Consider the following 18,628-nt stretch of genomic DNA (forward strand, 5'->3'; position numbering starts at 1 on the left):
GCACCACGCCTGACGCACTCCTCCATTTTACCCAACTTGCTTTAATTCTATATATTACACCCTCTTCAATTTCCCCTTCCGCTTGTATACTATATCCAAGATAACAAAATCTACGTGTTAATTTCTTGATTATAAAGTTTAATCTTCTCTCCACTACTCCTCCTTACATTACTGAAATTACATTTTATATATTTTGTTTTATTCTTACTCATCCTAAAACCTTTAGATTCTAAAGCGGTTCTCCAAAGTTCTAACTTGGATTCCATTCGGCTTCTACTTTCATCGATTAAGACTATCATTTGCTAACAACATACTCCAAGGGATCTCGTTTTTGGATATTCTTAGTGAGTTCATCAATCACTAAAGTAAAAAAAAAATGACTTATAGTAGAACCTTGATGTAAATCAATTGTGATTGGAAAATCTCTAGATTCTCCTACTACAATCCTAATGCTAGTTATTACTTTATTATACATATCCTTAATGGCCTCAGTATATCCACTACATATACCTTTCTTTTCTAAGATCCACCAAAGAACTTCCCTAGGTGCCCTATTGTATGCTTTCTCAAGGTCAATTAAAACCATATGGAAGTGCCTCATCTTTTCTCTAAACTTTTTAATTGATCTTCTTAAAAGATAAATAGCTTTTGTTTTCGATCTTGCAGGTAGAAAATCAAATGGATTCTTTGAAATCCTTATTTCTAGTCTTATTCTTTGTTCAATTATCCTTTCCTAAAGTTTCATTGTATGACTCATAATCTTAATTTTGCGATAGTTATTATAATTTTTAATATCGCCTTTGTTTTTGTATAAAGGTGTTAATGTGCTTCTCCTCCATTCCTCTGACATTTTCTTGGTTCTTAGAATAATTTCAAATAGATTAGTTAACCATATACTTAACTTTATCCCCTAAATATTTCCAAACTTCAATTGGTATGTTATATGGTCTCATTGATTTTTCCATTGTTCATCTTTTTCGAAGCCATCTTAACTTCAATGACTCTAATTTTGCGAATAAATCTCCTATTTCTAGACTTTTCCTCATCTGTCACTTCCAAGTTCAGTCTTTCATTTTGGTTTTCATTAAACAACTTATCAAAATATCTCTACCACCTCACATTATGTCTTCTTCTCTAGCTAAGACGTTATCAGTCTCGTCCTTTATACTTTTTACATTACCTAATTCTCTTGTGTTGATTTACTTTACTCTGTCTTCCATTTTTTTGTATGTATATATAATCTTAGGACATTTGAAACGCAAACCTAGTAGAGCACTTGTGAGGAAGAGGGAGTGAGTTATTGTTTCTGACATGAAGAGGGGTAGGGGTAGGCCTAAAATAACTTGGAATGAGGTAGTGAGGAAGGATTTAATGGCCCTTAATCTAATAAAGGAAAACACTCTAGATCGGGTGAATTGGCGAAAATAGATTCATGTAGTCGACCCCACCTAGTGGGGCTAAAGGCTTGTTGCTGTTGTTGTATGTCTAATATTAGGACTCTATGCTGTGTTGTCAAACTTTCACCTGGAATAATTTTATAATCCTTACAAGATACACGATCCATCTTCCTAGTTAGGTACTTGTGTTCTATTTTAATATGTATATCTTATATTAGGACTCGGTGTTCTATTTTATTTTATTTTCCCTAAGCATACCCTTACCCAACCTTGGGCTGGAGGATTCTGATGCAAGTTCAGGTGGGTACTGTGCCAGGTTGGCCAACTCTTTAATTATTTTATTTTATTTTTGTTGCAAGAATGCACATTGATAATATATTTTTTGAGAGCATTGGTCAAACATGAGATATGAAGGGATAAAGTTGATAAACCTTGTAGAAAAAATAGAAAAAAGAAAAGGAAACTTTTTTTAATCCTTATGAAATCAGTTAGAGTTGAGGCTTCATATGACTATATACATACACACACAGGTATGTTTTTATGTATATATATAATTTTATCTAAATCCTTTATCTATATATATATATATATATATATATATATATATAAAATATATATGTATCATTGTTGTCTGAATTTTAAACTAAAAAAATAGTTCAACAAAAATAATAAAATAAATTAACCAAAGCTGTCCTATACACTGATTCCTGTAAGTGAAATGCTACAGCTACATGGCCTTTCCACAGCCATGTGCCCTCCTTGCTGGTTGCCTTCCCACCCAGTAAAGAAATCTTGCTTTTCTGGTTGTCTCTCTCGCACTATCTTCTCTCCACAGCTCACTACCTCCATGGAAAGGGTTTGAGCCAAGAAAGAGACACTCAAGACGAGAGTGAGAAACATTTGAAGGCGACCCAATTATCTTGTCGCAGAGAGAGAACAAGAGAGGGAAAGAGATGAACAGCTAGATAGAGGTGGCAGCGCAGTCATCCTGTCAGAGGAGCTTGTTGAAGAAGATGACAGTGGCTCTTTGTCGAAGTGATGGAGCACGCGTCGAAGGGAGGAGTATTCGATTGTTTGATTTTTCGTCCATTCGTTGATAGAAGCATGAAAGAAAGGACCTTTCTGCCCTATTTTGCAGTTTCTTTAAGTTTTTTATATTATTAAAGTAAGTTAGGGGCTGGTCCTAGAATGTGTACGCCTTCCCTTTTGGACGTGTACTCTTCGACCTAGAAAGCATATGCATAGTAGGATTTTTTCCTTTTGAACGACACCTCAGTGCGTTCTAGCAGCAAAATGCCTCAAGGCGTGCTTCAAAAATGTGTTTTAAAGCACTGATATATACACACTCACATGTTCGTATCTATGTTTTTGTTTACATGTAAGAATATATGTACTTAATACACATGAATGTAGTTGGCATGTTACTACTATACATATATGCACATCAATGTATTTGGCATTTTGTTGGGAGCATATTTTAAATTGGGTTTTGAAGAACCCCAGCCCTTGCTTACCCTTTGGTCAAGTGGGCCCTTCCTCAGCCTAATTAAGTTGCAGCCCTGCTGGGGTAGTTATTGATGGAAGGTACAGTTTAAGATGTACTTAGATTGGATGGAATTTATTGACCTAGAATTGATGAAAACCAAGTTTTTTAAATTTAAAATTTGTTAACTAAAATTTTGAGGCTTCAAAAAAGGAAATTCAACGTTTCTGTCAATTTCAATATCAGCGATAAAGAATTATGTAAGCTAGTAGAAGAACTTGTAATTTTTTTAATGAAACTTTAGAAAATAGAATGTTGTAGCCATGGTCTTAAATTTCCATGAAATTGTTGAAATTTTCATCGAAATTTCCGATTTTTGTCACCCTCGAAATCGAAATGGCAATCTTTTTCCGTATTGCATAATTTTTGTCAAAATCTCAACGAATCATCCAAAATTTATCGAAATCTCAACATTTTAGCAAAATTTGTTGAAATTTTAACTTTACAATAAAATTTTGTCGGAATTCAAATGAGAGATTTAGGAGTGAAGTGAAATTTCTCTTTTAGTTTATTTTATTTACTTTATCGAAACAAAAGATTATTACAAGTGCTTTTGAAATTATATGAAAAAATAAACTTACAGTAACATTTTATTTAACCATTCATGTCTAAATTATCATTATTTGTATAATAAATAATATTTAAATGATTTATGAATTTCTTTTGTATTAACTGAATATGTTTAATGTACATTATCTTACAAATATGTTTGATACACATACTATTTTACAACTTTTCCACCTCATACAAAACATAAATGTATTTAATTTGTAATATATTAGTCCTAAAAATTTATATTTGTTAACCATTTTTAAAGTTTCACGAAGAATTCCATGCTTTACTACTAATTTCCATTATTTTTTCAAATCGAAATCAAAATTGACATCGAAATCGAAATTTCTGTCGAAATTCCATACTTTTGGAGCTTCAAAATTTGAGTCGAAATTGAAATTTAAGAACTTGGTTGTAGCTAATACCTTATTTCAATTTTCCACAAAATTTTGGAAGTGTAAAAATTATCAATCATATCCTTATTGTAGTAGTCTGTATTTTTCAGTAAAATATTAAGAATTGAAGATTTATTAAGAGGGTCATTTCAATTTTGGGTTTTGAATCACATATTTCACTTTCAAGGGAATTTTATTCCATTGTCAAATTTTCAAAATTTTTTTCCATGATTTATGGAAATTTTGATGCATATTTTGAAAGCTATTTCAATTTGAAGAGTGGTGGAAAGTGGAAATTCAACAAATTTGTCGAAATTACCATGGTGAAAAAAACATTCTATGGTAGCTAAGGCAGAGGTTGATGATGTGGACCATATTATAGGTGTCTGAAGTACTTTACAGAGTATATGGTTTATTTGGATGCCAATTGTAGAACAGGAGCTGAGATTGCAAATATGTTGATGGACAACTACGGTTTTCTATTCTTGGCAACTGGCAACCGCTGGTGTGGCTTCACTTTTTTGATTGAATGAAATCACAAATGTGCACCATAGCTGGCAAGATTTTTTCTCATTGATGATAAATTTCAGTTGAGGAACATAATACCAACTATTAGAGTAGTTCTTCAAAGTCAATTGACTGTTGGCAGCAGCTCGGTGCAGTTTCCTGGGCTCAAAACATAAAAATTGAGCAAAGATACAGTGGCAAAAAGTGGCCACCTGTTGTGTTTGAGGCACAGAGGAATGTTCCATTCTAACTTGATTAAGTTAATGTTCTACATGTTGAAAACTTTCCGAGGCTGAAAATTTGCACATTGCACATTCATATTTAAGAAATTCAGTATCAAAGTTTTGAACATCGTTAAGGCTAATGAAACAAAGCAAAACAAAATAAAGCCACAAAAAGGACAAAAGGGCATTTTTCTGGGTATGATCTTTCACTGAACTTTCTAAACTCGACTTCAGCGCTCAAACTATGCTCCTTGGCTCTTTAAGCTTAAGTGCCGAGTTGCATTAATCTACTCTGGTCTTTTGTCCTTGTGTTTGTGTTGCATTACCATTAATAATTACAACTGTACTTTAGCATCTCAGCAACCCCAGTGGATTGTGTGCTTTTAGTGTTGCTGTTGTGATCCCCAACAGGGATGTAGTTGGTGAAAGAAAGATTGCCCAAGATTTGAACATTTAGATATCAGAAGCAACACCAAACCCATTTTATGATAATGTTTGTGGTGTTCTGCTATTAGTTGTACAATGCTTCTTTTGGAGGTCTCGTAGAAATTAATGTCTGTGTAATGGCCTTTCTCTTTTGGAATATCCTACAAAATTAGGTCATTTGTTGTTTTGATTTCAGCAATGTTGCATATCCAGTGTACTTTCAGACAAAGTATACTATTTTTACTGACAAAGCTTTTTCTGTCTTATCTGGAATGAAATTAGTTTCTCAAATAACATTAGCCTTTTAATTGTTATCAGATTGCTATGTGGTTGGTTTTATGGTGGAAGCCTATCCCAATGGTTGTCATCCTTTCTAAGTTGTTCTTTGCAGGTCCTCTCTTCACTGTACACTTATTTTGCTAACCAGTACATCTGGATCTTAACACATGCATATTTTACATATTTGCAGGTGTATCTTTGTTCGCTGCCCTTGGCTTTCTTCTTTATGGAGGAAGGTAGCTTTTTATTATATGGTTAATTAAATTATCTGGATCTAGGAAATAGGAAAAGTGTGAATACATACATGGTGCAATTTACTAGTATGGCTGCTGTGACAAATGGACACTATTTTACTTGCAGAAACAGATAAAGGAACTAATACAATCTCATTTACAAGTTACATTTAAAAAAATTAAATAGGTGAAGGGGGAAAAAAGAAGCTAGTACAGAGTCGAACAATATTTTAGCTGGCTTAAAAACTGATGCCATGTTTTTAAGAGCCAAAAGTTAGATTGTTCACCTAGACATTTAAGAGATGGACCTTTACGACATTAATGTTTCTGTAATACCAAAACCAGTGCATCTATGCCTGACAAGCAAATAGCCCTTGATTTATCAACTCACTCTGTAAGTTCAAATAGATCTTAAACTATAGCCTGTCTATTGACCGGTCTTGTATTTTCTCGCCATCAGCATATTCCTTTGCATTCTCGCCTGCCTTGGCCATAACTATGTGGAAATTCTAAGTAGCATGCAAGATTATCTGGAACATGGCTTGCTTGTATCTTAATTGTTCTTTGTTGCATTAGCAATGTATAATGAGGGTCCCAAAAACCAAAATTATGTTTTCATGAACTAATAAAATTTATTAAATCCCTCCAATCGCTTTGCATATCAGCCAACTACAGTGTCCTAAACAAGACAAAAGTGGTGTAGCAGAGTGAAGCAATAAAAGAAAACCCTCCTGAAGATCAAATCTCGAGATACCACTAGCTCACTGAAGATTCTAGGGTTACACTCCTGCAGCCCAACCAAATGCACAAGGCCAGTGCAAAAGCAGAACATGTGTGAAGAAAAATAGTGTCCAAAAGTTAATATCTGCTGCTAGTAAGTTTCTGGAGCTAGAGTGATTCGTTTATATTCCTAAAAAATGAGGCTTTAAGATGCATTTAAGCATGTTACAACTAGCTTTGTCTGCTGATATTTGATAGACTTTGTATTCCCCAGTGTGGTGAGGCTGTTCCATTCTTTTGGGTTGGTAGTGAAGTAGATAGTTTCCAATAATCTTTCTCAATTCTCTCTTTTATTTCCTTTTCATCATCTTTACCTTATGCGGTGCAATAGTTACCGTCTTTCTTAAACATGGCTTTTCTAGAGGAAGGAGATTGTCCCCGATTTCTACCAAAGCTCACCCCCCTATTTGTTTCTCCCTTGCTCAATCCTCTGTTTCTCTGACATGCAATAGTTATCACCATTTTTGAAAAGATATATTCTTTGTGCACTTGTTATCTTGACCTTGATGATATTATTGTTGTAGTTACTAGTTTGTTTTCCCTCCTTTTTTGGGGGGTGGGGGTGGTGCATGGGGAGGTTGTGAACATTTAATCTGTGTGGCACTGGTTATGCTTTCCATATTTTCAGCTGTTGCTTAAATTACCAGGTTGTTATGGTAAGTTGATAACACTACGGTGAGCATGAAATTGTTGGTGTAACTTTACACCATGAATGTAATGTTATTATTGTTTCTTGTTTTGTTCTGTTTGGTCCTTGTGTGTGTGTGTGTGTGTGTGTTGGAAGGGGAGGGGGAGGGGTGTCTATCTACTTTCATGCTCTTTGACCAAGCTTCAAACGTGCAGAAATTGTTTGATCATCTCTTCCCTTACTCTTATGTTTGATTTGGTGATGGAATACTACCAAACTTGGCTGATTATATAATAGAACATACCATACTTGGCATGTGCACTCCACTAAGCCTGTCATACTTCTCAGTTGTCAAAGTTGCCATATGTGTTCCTACTAGTGCCTTATTAGAAGCTTGGAATTGTTTCTCGACATACACAAAGTATTTATCTTGCCTTTTGGATGTGGAAATTGAGTTGCGAATAATTTTTCGTTATTGCGCTCTTCATAGAATATTTTTTGCAATTGCGCTCTTCATAACTGTAAGTTTTAATCTCTTATAATGCTCCCAACCTTCATAAAGACTTTTTCTCATGAACCAAACTTGTGTGACCTGGTTTTTGAGGTGCAGAGACATAAATCTAACTCCATAGTAAGCATCCCTTTGTGATGAGATCTTTCTTTCAATCAGAAAAATTGGAACCCTTCAACTTTGGAATGTTGAACGTATGGCCTAAAAAAGGCAATTGAGTAAATAGCTGCAAAAACATGCTGAGAATCACTCAATGAACAAAACTTATGTGTCACTCAATTACACTTTGGTCATTGATCTAAGTCATGTATCTCATTATTCAATGGATCATCAAGCCTAGTGTATCTCATAAACTAATGATAATTATTTTAATGTAAAGTGTACTGTTAAGGCTTGAAATACATTGTGGAGAACCACCAATGGAGAACTTTAGATGTTTATTTGGTAGCTAGGACTTTTATTTTGGGTTGGGTTTTTTTTGGATATTAGGTTCATTGTGTATTTAACTATTTTGGGGCTATTTTGTAATTCCTTGTTTTATTGTGGTTTTTTTATATAAATATGTGTTAGTAGTAGTAGTGGTATAAGTGCTGGACATGTAAGTTATTGTACAGTTATTGTTTGAATCAGATTACAGTTTCCCTCTCTCTCTCCCCCCTCCCCCTCTGCAGGTTCTGCTCTTCTTCTTCTTCTCTCCCTAATTTTCTAAATTCCCTCTTCATATTTAAATTATGTCACATGTCCTACATCGAATTGGTATTAGAGAAAAACACAATCACCACAGTAGTCACAGTACAGAAATTGCAAGCACTGTTCACTAGCAACCTTTCCAGAAAATTTCAGTTTTGTAACTGGTTTGAAACTCCAACTTCCAGCAATAATTTCTCAACATCTCTTACACTATCTTAGACTGACACAGTGACACCACCGAAAAACACCTTCCTGCAATTTCACCTCAACCAAATGGGGGGTGTGGGCCCACATGCAACTTGAAGGTGTTCCAGTCGACCCCCTTCTGAAAACTCAGATCTGCCAATACTCTGTTGAGACTCAAAACACCACTATTCAACTCCCAACCCTTGATCTGCCACCAGCCAGAGTTCCATTGCTGGAGGAGCCTCGCCAGCTGTGCATGCGCCCCACATGCCGGCAACCTGCGACTGAGAAACTGCCAGGGTCTTCTTCTGCTGTCAAATTTGCAAGAAATTGTTTCCACCCGCAATTAATTGGGTTTTCCTTGAGATTTTGAAGCACAATTTAGGAGGAATTCAAGTGTTAGCCTGTGATACATTTTTGGAGGATAATTTTAGCACCAACACTGGATTCAGACTTCACTTTCTCCATTTTGTGAGCTTTTATTTTGTGGAAACTTGAGAAAGTAGGAAGTTAGCTTCAGATCTTGGACTGCCAACACAAAATTTTCCGAGTTTTGATGGCTTGCCAGTGTTCAGATTGAGGCCCAAACCGCTGTGTTCTGAGATTTACTGCGATAATTTATTTTTCCTTTGAATGATTTTGATGTTGGTTTGAAGAATCCATCTTCCTTTGTTAAATACATATTTTTGGAGGATAAGTTCAGCATGCCAGTTCCCTTATCCAAATTTATTAATGGAGTTTTCTTAGAGCATCTACGAGAAATTGAAGTGAAATATCTGAAAAAATATCTTGAAACTACAAAATTAGAGCAAGGACATTTGGTAACATTGTTTGAGCTTACACTACTCGGGCTCCATAGAAAATGATTTAATGTTGCTTATCTATTTGTTATTTGTCTGAATTTGCATTGGTCCATATTTACACTCTGTTTTTATTTTTTATTTATTATTATAATTTTTTAAATGAGTTAGTTCCGTATATGTGGTTCCTGGCAATTCTCAATTACTGGACCAACTGTGTAGTCTTAGACAATATTCTTCTAGTGTCGGCATCGTCGATTATTTCCTTAAATTTAGAGACCTCATTTGTTGTTGTGCTCTTAATAAGGAACCTAGAATGTTAATTTTGTTTGAGAAAGGGTTGAGGGATGAAATTAGAAGGTATATAAATGTTTGGCAACGTCCCGCTACTCTTAAGGCTTACGATATGGCTTTGGAAGCCAAGAGATTTCTCCAGCTACCAACCCATAACCCACTTCCCATTTTGAAGAATTTGATCAGTGTAGATTAGTTTCTCCATGGTCACGAGGTATTCCTAGATACTCCCAAGATGTTCAAGACAAAAATCAAATTATTGAGGATAAACAATCAAGTATCAGAAGCATCAGTGCAAATCATTGTGTGATTGAGCATCATGACTACAAAAATGATTTGCATATTACTAGCGTTAAGTTTTTTGATTGTTCTGTGGAATTGGGTCATGAATCTTCTCAATGGTCACAAGGTAGTCCTAGGCCCACCCAAGATGTTCAAGAAAAAACTTGTCGAGGATATCAAAAGTGCCCATCGAAATTGTTGCATATTAGAAGAATATCATGACTACATAAATGATTTGTATATAACTAGTGCTCAATTTTTTGATTCTTCTGTGGATATGAGTTATGAATCTTCTCAAAATGAGGTAGTGGACTTGTTCTTTAGTGACCCTAAGCACTGTTGGAGCCTCTAGGCTAGAGATGGACCTTGATTTGTCACCAAACTTGGTTGTTGAGGCTTGCAATGAACAGCAAGATGAGTTGCCAATTACTAGGATAGATAGATATATTTTTCAATCACCTTGTTCTTCAACCTCAATTTTCTTACCCAAATAATGAGGAACAATTGGTTGCTCAGAGTTTGTTGAAAATTCTTTAATTATGGAACCTATTGTTGAAAATCTCCTTGAGATTACTTTTCCTCAATTCACTAAACTTGTGCCTCCATCCCTCGTATTTTCTCCCTCTACATTTTCCTTGACCAAATCTGGTGAAACTTTGTTCACCATCCTAGAATGTGGACCAAATGCATATTTGCTTGAGCTGCCAATAGATTTGGATATTAAATTATTTCCTTGTTTGGAGGACTTGTTACTTTATTAGAAGACATTGCAGCCTTCTATGCTACTTGCAGTTGGAGGATCTTCTAGGAATCTTGATACTCTCCAATGGTGATTGATGATGTAATGAAAATCGTGCCTCCTCCTGATTTGCCTACATTTATGGCTTTGTTCCCATACATGGAGTTGAAGCTACTATGCCATTATAAAACTTGAGGTCGAGTTTTCTCTAATAAGGGGAGTTTGATGGAGAACTTTAGATGTGTATTTGGTAGCTTGGACTTCTATTTTAGGTTGGGATATTTTTGGTCATTTTAGCCCTTAATCTAATGGAGGAAAATGCTCTCAATTGGGTGAATTTGCAGAAAAGGATTCATGCGACCGACCCTACCTAGTAGGGCTTAAAGCTGCTTCTTCTTGTTGTCATTGTTGTATATTTCTGGTTATTTTAGAAGTTTGGTTAATTTAGGTTTATTTTGTGTATTTAGCTACTTTGGGATTATTTTGTAGTTGTTTTTTTGGCGTTTTATGTAAATATGTGTTAGTAATAGTAATGGTATTAGTGCTGGACATCTAAGTTATTGTACAGTCATTGTTTGAATCAGATGTAGTTTCCCTGTCTCTCCCCCCCCCCCCCCCACCCCTCTCTCCGGTAGGTTCTGCTGTTTTTCTTCTCTTTCCTTCCTCCTCTTCCTCTCATTCTCTTCAAATTCTCTCACCTCTATTTCTTCTTCTTCTTCTTCTTCTTCTTCCTAATTCCCTATATTCTCTCTCCATATCTAAATTCTGTCACATTGTTAGCCCACAACCTAACTGTTTAAGCTTTTAGATGAAGTGGTAATCTAACATAGTATTAGAGCCATGGTTGCTAGGAGGTAGGTTCGAGTCTTGTTGGCCATGTTTATTGTAAGTTTTTCAAAAAAATTATCATGTTCCTAATATGGGTGTTACTCATTGTTTTAACTCTGCATGTGTGAGGGAGTGTTGAGGCTTGATATACGTTGGTAGCCCCAACCCAATAGCTTAAGCTTTTAGGTGAAATTGTAATCTAAGAGGCACATTCACCTTTGAGGAAGGAGAAGACCATATATGATTTATGAGTCTTTAATGGTTTGAGTCACCTAGGCACCTATTTGAGTGAGTAAAAGAGAGAAGAACAATCAATTGCACATAAGAGTGATTAAAGGAGAGAAGATAAAACAATTTCCACATATTCAAGTATTGATCAAAGAGGAGCAGGAAAGAAGATAAGAGGTACTTGTGCCATGGCACATATTCTTTCTACTGAAGTAGCTAAGCTGTATGAATTATTTGTACTATGAAAATAGTTCACAAAATAAGCTTAAGGTCCTTCAAGTACTTGTGCCAGAGCGCATATTCTTTCAACTGAAGTAGCTAAGCTGTATGAATTATTTGTACTATGAAAATAGTTCACAAAATAAGCTTAAGGTCCTTTAAAAATATTCTAGAAAGTGTTTTACGGTTATAGTTTGCATGACACTGGCCATGTTTTTCAATTATTTCTGTTGCACAAATTTTGAAACATTTGTTACGATGGCCCTTATCTGTAAGCATTAAATTTTAATCTTCAGTCAAAAGGAAAGAGGGGATGGAGGATTCTTCTGTGGGTGCAATATGCTGAAATTAGGTGTGAGAATCTCATGATCACGCATTGCACAATTATGGGAGGATATTATTAACTCATGTTAATTAGTGTTTATAATTTGCAGTGAACTATTTCTCCTAATTGCTGTATAGTAATTGTGACCATCTCTGCATTAGATTTGGACGATTGGCAGATAAATATGGCATACTAATGAATGCTCATTCAAATATTCATTCTCCAACTTACATATTCTGCAATATTCCTTATGCATTTTCTTTGAATTTTAACTTTTGCCAGGCTCTTCCTGATGCTGCAGCGGTTTCCTGTTGAATCAAAAGGGAGACGTAAAAAGTTGCAAGAGGTGTTTTATATTTGTCAAAATAAAAAAATGCTACATGTCTATTTTGCTTTCTTTTTAATTTTTTTTCCTGTGTTATTTTTCTTGTCAGGTTGGCTATGTCACCACAATATGTTTTACTTGTTTCCTTGTCAGATGCATCATGGTAAGTCAGCTCATATTCTGTGCGCTTTTTATCTACCAGATTTGGCATTACAATGCTTTGAGCTTTTACATACATTCAACCAAATTTACATGAATAGAAAATGTAAAATCATACAACATCAACTCTATATGGGAATAAAACTAGTATGTTTCTGGTTTGTTGCATGATCAAGGTTGCTGAACCACAATGTTATTGTTGGGATTATTTTACTGCTGTTTTTCAGTTTTATCTCAGGCATTTATAGTGGGCAATTGGTGGTGATAAGAGTTACAACAGTGTTGCTCAAGCGCAGAAGCAATCCTTTGCTGCTGCATGATGTTTCTTTTGAAGCTGATATAAATCTATTATTTATTTATTTGTCTCGTGATACAGATGTGCTTTGATGCATTTGACGAGGCTGCAGACCTCGATGTTTTGGATCATCCAATTTTAAACTCCATATACTACCTGGTAAGCATTTGTTCATGATTTTATTTTGTTGCTTGGTGGCATGTGATCTAGTGAAAATATTTTGGCATGCGTTCCATGCCAAAATATATCTGGAAAGGATGGTCACCATAACTAGTTGGCAGATGTTTGCTTAGATGGCAACTCCCTCTTCCCAATACCATCTGTACTGAGTTCTTTCTTAATAGGGAATATCTGGCATCTGCTATGTTGCTCTGTTTTTGGTTCAGTGGGAGGCCTATTGTGCCTGAGCTACATAGTGGTGCCCCTCGCCCCTTAACCCCTTCCCACTCCTTTTCAATCTTAAGAGCTTAAGAGGCCATAAGGAAATTCTCAAATGGTTTTGAATGCCCCCCTTGGAGGCATTCTATTGTCCATTCTGAATAATCTTGCATTCCTGCAGTTTGTTTATCTCTGGCACTTAAAATGCGATATGTTTTCACGTGTTTTCCCTGTGTCTTCCTACAGCTGGTGGAGATACTACCTTCTTCTCTAGTCCTTTTCATTTTGAGAAAATTGCCTCCGAAGCGTGGTATCACACAATATCATCCTATTCGATGAGATGACAAAAAAAAAAAGCGAATGTCACGATGGGAAGGAGACTTATTGAGAATGTAGTGTTGGATGAGGGTTGGCTTTTGAGATGCTCTTTTTGTCTTATAAAGAACAAAAGGCAAGGAAGATGTATAACGAAAAATGACCATTTGTTGTATTGACTAAAGAAGCTTTGCTCGTGAAATATGAATGGGGCAGTGTTCTCTCAGCTGGGGTTTGTAGATGTTGTCGAAAATGTGACCTTCCGTATATTGTGAAATATGTTGCATTCTTCTTTTAACGGAATGATCTTCGCTTTGTACGCCTGTCTTTTACTCCTGTCACCTTTTTAGAGGGGGGGTGGGGGGTGGTGGTGGTGAAAAATAGTGTTACAGAACTTGTGATCGACCCAAGAACGTGATTTAAAATTTGTTTATTTGTGTAATAATTAGTTTGGGCCAATTCCGTTATGATTTGTGGTCTGGCCATTAATTTCATTCTTTATCCATGAGTACGAATGGCAATTGGTGCTTGACTTCTGCTGTTTAGGAGAATTAAGGCCCTGTTCAGTTTTATTTTTAAAAATTATTGCAGGAATGTTGCATTATTTTTAAATTTTTAAAATTTGTATCAGAGTTTAATTGTTTTCTAGATATAAATTTCTGAAAATTAAAAAATATATGGTAATCTTGTAATTACTTTAAAACTTAGAAATAAAACATTAAATGTTTTTCACGTCCAAACAGGCCTTGGTGTTTTTATAGAGATCCGTCCTGTCCTATGTTGATCCGTGGTATGGAAGAATTATATGAATTGTTTGAGAAATGTGTTTTTTCCACTGAAAAAAATAAATGCAGAACAGGGTTTTATTTGTTCAAGTTATTTTTGTGTTTTGCAGTTTGGGTTTGTGGTTTTGTTAATTGAATCATAATTGAGTAGGCCGATAAAAAGGGCAAAAAAAAAAAAAAAAAGCAGTAATACTGTTTGAAAATTTTGTTTGGTATTTAAAATGCAGAGTTGCCTGGCCGAGGCTGAAATGCAAGAGTAGGCTCGTTGGACTCGTATAAATATGCTTGATTAAATTCAATATATACAATTATATTAAGTTGACAAAAATTTAAATTCAAGTTATATATTTCACTTACAAACGATTACAAGAAAAAAAAGCAAAAAAAATATAATTAAAAAAACAAAAAACAAGAGAATTTTGAAGAGGAGGTGGTAAGAAGGAACATACCTGGTTCATCTGTTTCATATGGCGGAAGCTGCTTCTTTCATGTCAAAGGATTTTTATTCTGAAATGAACGAGCTGAATTTGGAGGATAGAATCATTTATCATTGCAGATGTTAGAATGACTGCCTTATATATATATGTATATATATGAGATATGAATGGGTGGAAGATGGGTGTGGTTAAGGCGGACCAGTAGGTGGATTCCGTACCGTTTCATCCACTGGTCTCAATTGGTTCCTTTCTCTTCCTTTGAATATTAGGTTTGCTCATCATATTTCACTAAAGATTTGAACGATAGGTTAATTTATGTTTTCTACCAAAATGATTCTTTCATATATATAAAACCTCCGTTTGGGAACATGATTTTGTCTTCTCACATGCACATGCACATACACATACACGTGTGGCATTTATAAAATTATAATATAGATAATATTTAACGGTCATAAATTTAAAATGTACATATTTTAAAACATATTATATATTTGAATTTCATTTTACTTTGAAATATGATGGTTTAGTAATTAAGTCCTTGCCACCACTAGCACCTCCAAGAATCAAGATATCAAATTATGAGGGTTTGGTAATTAAGTCCTAAAATTTACCTCCCTTTGGAGTTGTAGGGTCGGTTTCAAGGGGCGCGAGATTAGTCATGTAGACCGTAAAACGGAAAAAAAAGAAAGAAAAAAAAGAATTAAGATATGAGTGTGTGTCTTCTTACATGCATATAGACGTGTTAAATGGATGGGTATTGATCAAAATATATTATTCATTTATCACCCATTTATATAAAATATTTTATCCATTTATGATCATACCCATGTATACATGAGTCAACACATTTATCCATTTAACTTTAAAGCATACGAGACCAATTATTCAATATTAGGCGAAACTTATAATAATCGTCAAATATTATCATTGTTACATCTTCCACTATTTTTGAAGGTGACTCGATTTACTACTCTAATCGAAAAATATGTACGTAATTACATAATTACATGGCATGCATGCACATTTAATTGATTTTCATAGTTGCGTAATTATATACATATCTCAATCAAGATGTCCATAATTACAAAATTATGAATAAATTTTCAAATTATAATATTGATTAAGTGATTAATTATATAATTTAATTTCAAATAATAGTTGTAGCTAGCCAATACTATAATTACGTATCTACATATATTTACTAACATATCTTAACCAGTCTCTAATGTAATTAACCCAATAAATTGTGTATACTTATAATTACATAATTATGTACATATTCGAGCCTAGCTGTCCACAATTGCAAAATTATATATAGATTTATGAATTCAGATTTAATGACACAATTAATTATATAGTTCAATTTCAAATTGTAGTTGTCGTAAACACTATAATTATATGTTTACATAATTACGGACATATTTTAACCAGCCAGTTAGTAGTTATGTACATGCATGTATGCATATTAATGGGTTTTCATAATTCAATCCAACCAATTGTGTATACTCATAATTTTATAGTTACGTACATATAGATAGATCAGGGTGGCCATAATTAGAAAACTATGTATTTAGATTTTTAAATTATAGTTTGATTTTGTATTAATAAATTAGATTGTTTAATTTCAAAAGGTGGTTGTAGCAACACTATAATTATGCATGTATCTATTTAATTACGGACACATCTTAACAACCAATTATGTAATTACGTACATGTTTGCATACATCCATAATTGTATAATTATGTACACTCATAAGAAAAACAAACAAATTATGAACATAAAATTACATAATTACTTGGATATTCAAATCAAACTATCAATATATTATAAAATTATGTACATAAACATCTGAATTATAGAATTCATTATGCAATTATGAATTTTAATTTCAAATGATATGTCTAACTAAAACTATAATTTTATATATAATTAAGGACATATATAAACTAAACTAAATACGTAATTATATACATGCATGCATATTAATTGGTTTGGAAAACCAAATCAAATCATTATGTATGTACATAATTGTACCATTATGTACATATTCGAATGAAGCCCATGATTATAAAATCATGTCCGTGTATTTTCAAAATTTTATATTAACTATGTAATTGTGTTGTTTAATTTCAAATGATTGATATAGCTGATACATACTATAATTACATATTTATATAATTATGGACATATCTAAATCGAATCAATTTCATAATTATGCACATGCATGTATACTAATTAGTTTTGTAAGAACCCGACTCAAGATATGTAGATTAAATAAATGAGAAAGGGTAAAAAGGTAAATTAGTAGGCTTCGTCGATGAAGCCATTGTTCTCGTCGATGAAGGCTCTCATACTCTTTGTTGCCAAAATTCAGAGCATCGTAGACGAAGAGATACCGAACGAGTTGTAAAATATCGGAATAAGGTTCGTCGTCGAAGGAACCGGTTTGTCAACGAAATGTGTAGATGATTCGTCGACGAAGGTGTCGTCTCGTCAACGAATTGGATTGGGTCAAGGGTCTATAAAGAGGATATTTTGTTGCTTCATTGCTAAGAAACCTCAAAACCTCTCTTTCTCTCTCTAGAACTCGAATCCTCCCTCTCTCTCTAGGATTTCAAGCCATCTATTGTCGAAATCAACGATCTGAACATTATCATGTGGATTAGGAGGAGAAACTCTATGTTTATAGCGGATCGAAAATTCGTTTCGAGGATTTTTGGGTTTTGACCCAAAATCAAGGTAGGAGTTCGATCTCATTTTCGTTCCGGTAGATCTGTAGAGAACAGTATTGTAAGGAAGTATTGTTCTTCATTTTTTAGGTTTCGGTGTCTCGGTTCGTAGTTTTGGAGCCGTAGAGTTCGGGTTTGTGGTATTCGGGAAAAGGTAAAGGGATTCAGTTTATATCAGTTATTTTTGAAATCGGAATCAGTAAACATGTAGTTTACGATTATATATATGTTTTGGTTACTTATTTGGGAAAATCTATCGAGTGAAAATACGAGATTTTCAGGTTACAGTTTTTTGAAAAATTTGGGGGTTTCGGGTATCATCTCTATTTCTGTTGGAAAATTGTATGTTGTATAAATTTGTAGTAATGAGATGACCATACCTGTATTTACATTAAATTGTATTTCTCGAATTGAAAACGATATGATTGTTGTATGCTCAAATAAGTGTGGAATGAAATGTTGTATGCAAAATGTTCCAGGTTTTGTAAAACAGTTAGGGGCGGCTAATTACCGTACGTTGATGGGTATAGGAACATGAGTTCCAAAATTGTTCTAGGTTTTGTGAAATTTTGCCACGTCTCAGCTAATTACCGTGGGAAAACGCCATATCTCGGCTAAATACCGTGGGCGAGAGTGTTCAACTCTATATCCGAGAGTGTGAAATATCGCCTGTTTGTTTTGGCTTGTCACTGATGGGTGTGAGTGGACACCATATTAGCATGATATTGCTGTGTGGCTTTGGTTATTGCAGGATATCGGGTGCTGAAGTGTGACAACACTGACCGTATGTTTGGTATCGTATGTACTGGAACTGGATTGTGAAAATACTGGAATTGTATTGTGTTATGTTTTATGTCAAAATAAAAATTGTATGCCACACACTGATATGACCTGCTTTTTTCCTTACTGAGAGGTGTCTCACCCCGAATATCCAAATGTTTTTCAGGTCCTTCAGGTAGCCGAAACTAGCATCCTAGCGTTCGGGAGCGTGGTTAGCTACGTAGAGTATTTATGTAAGTACGGATTTTGGTAACTGGCTTGTCATTATTTGGTTATGTAGACACCCGGGGTATGTATGGTATTTTGGAATGTAGGTTCTGGTTATGTATGGACTCTGGTATGGTACGTGGTATGG

General features: G+C 34.5%; 1 protein-coding gene and 1 long non-coding RNA gene across 2 annotated transcripts in view; one reads left to right on the forward strand and one right to left on the reverse strand.

The window, feature by feature from the left end:
- The window catches only part of LOC131153133 (protein TOM THREE HOMOLOG 1), a 29,182-nt gene extending 15,150 nt beyond the window's left edge, over nt 1-14,032 (forward strand). Inside the window, exons 6-11 of the mRNA XM_058105212.1 lie at nt 5,363-5,435; nt 5,514-5,559; nt 12,349-12,412; nt 12,501-12,554; nt 12,927-13,004; nt 13,470-14,032. Of these exons, the coding sequence (XP_057961195.1) occupies nt 5,363-5,435; nt 5,514-5,559; nt 12,349-12,412; nt 12,501-12,554; nt 12,927-13,004; nt 13,470-13,562 (408 nt within the window). The 3' untranslated portion in view covers nt 13,563-14,032. The remainder of the gene's footprint in view (nt 1-5,362; nt 5,436-5,513; nt 5,560-12,348; nt 12,413-12,500; nt 12,555-12,926; nt 13,005-13,469) is intronic.
- Nucleotides 8,055-14,884, reverse strand: LOC131153134 (uncharacterized). The gene is made up of 3 exons (XR_009136164.1): nt 14,773-14,884; nt 12,298-12,374; nt 8,055-8,662 (listed from the first exon to the last, which is right to left on the reverse strand). It is a non-coding gene; the product is annotated as an uncharacterized LOC131153134 (long non-coding RNA).
- Between the last annotated feature and the right edge of the window lie 3,744 nt (nt 14,885-18,628).

Source organism: Malania oleifera, chromosome 4, assembly GCF_029873635.1.
Source record: "Malania oleifera isolate guangnan ecotype guangnan chromosome 4, ASM2987363v1, whole genome shotgun sequence".
Taxonomy (NCBI): domain Eukaryota; kingdom Viridiplantae; phylum Streptophyta; class Magnoliopsida; order Santalales; family Ximeniaceae; genus Malania; species Malania oleifera.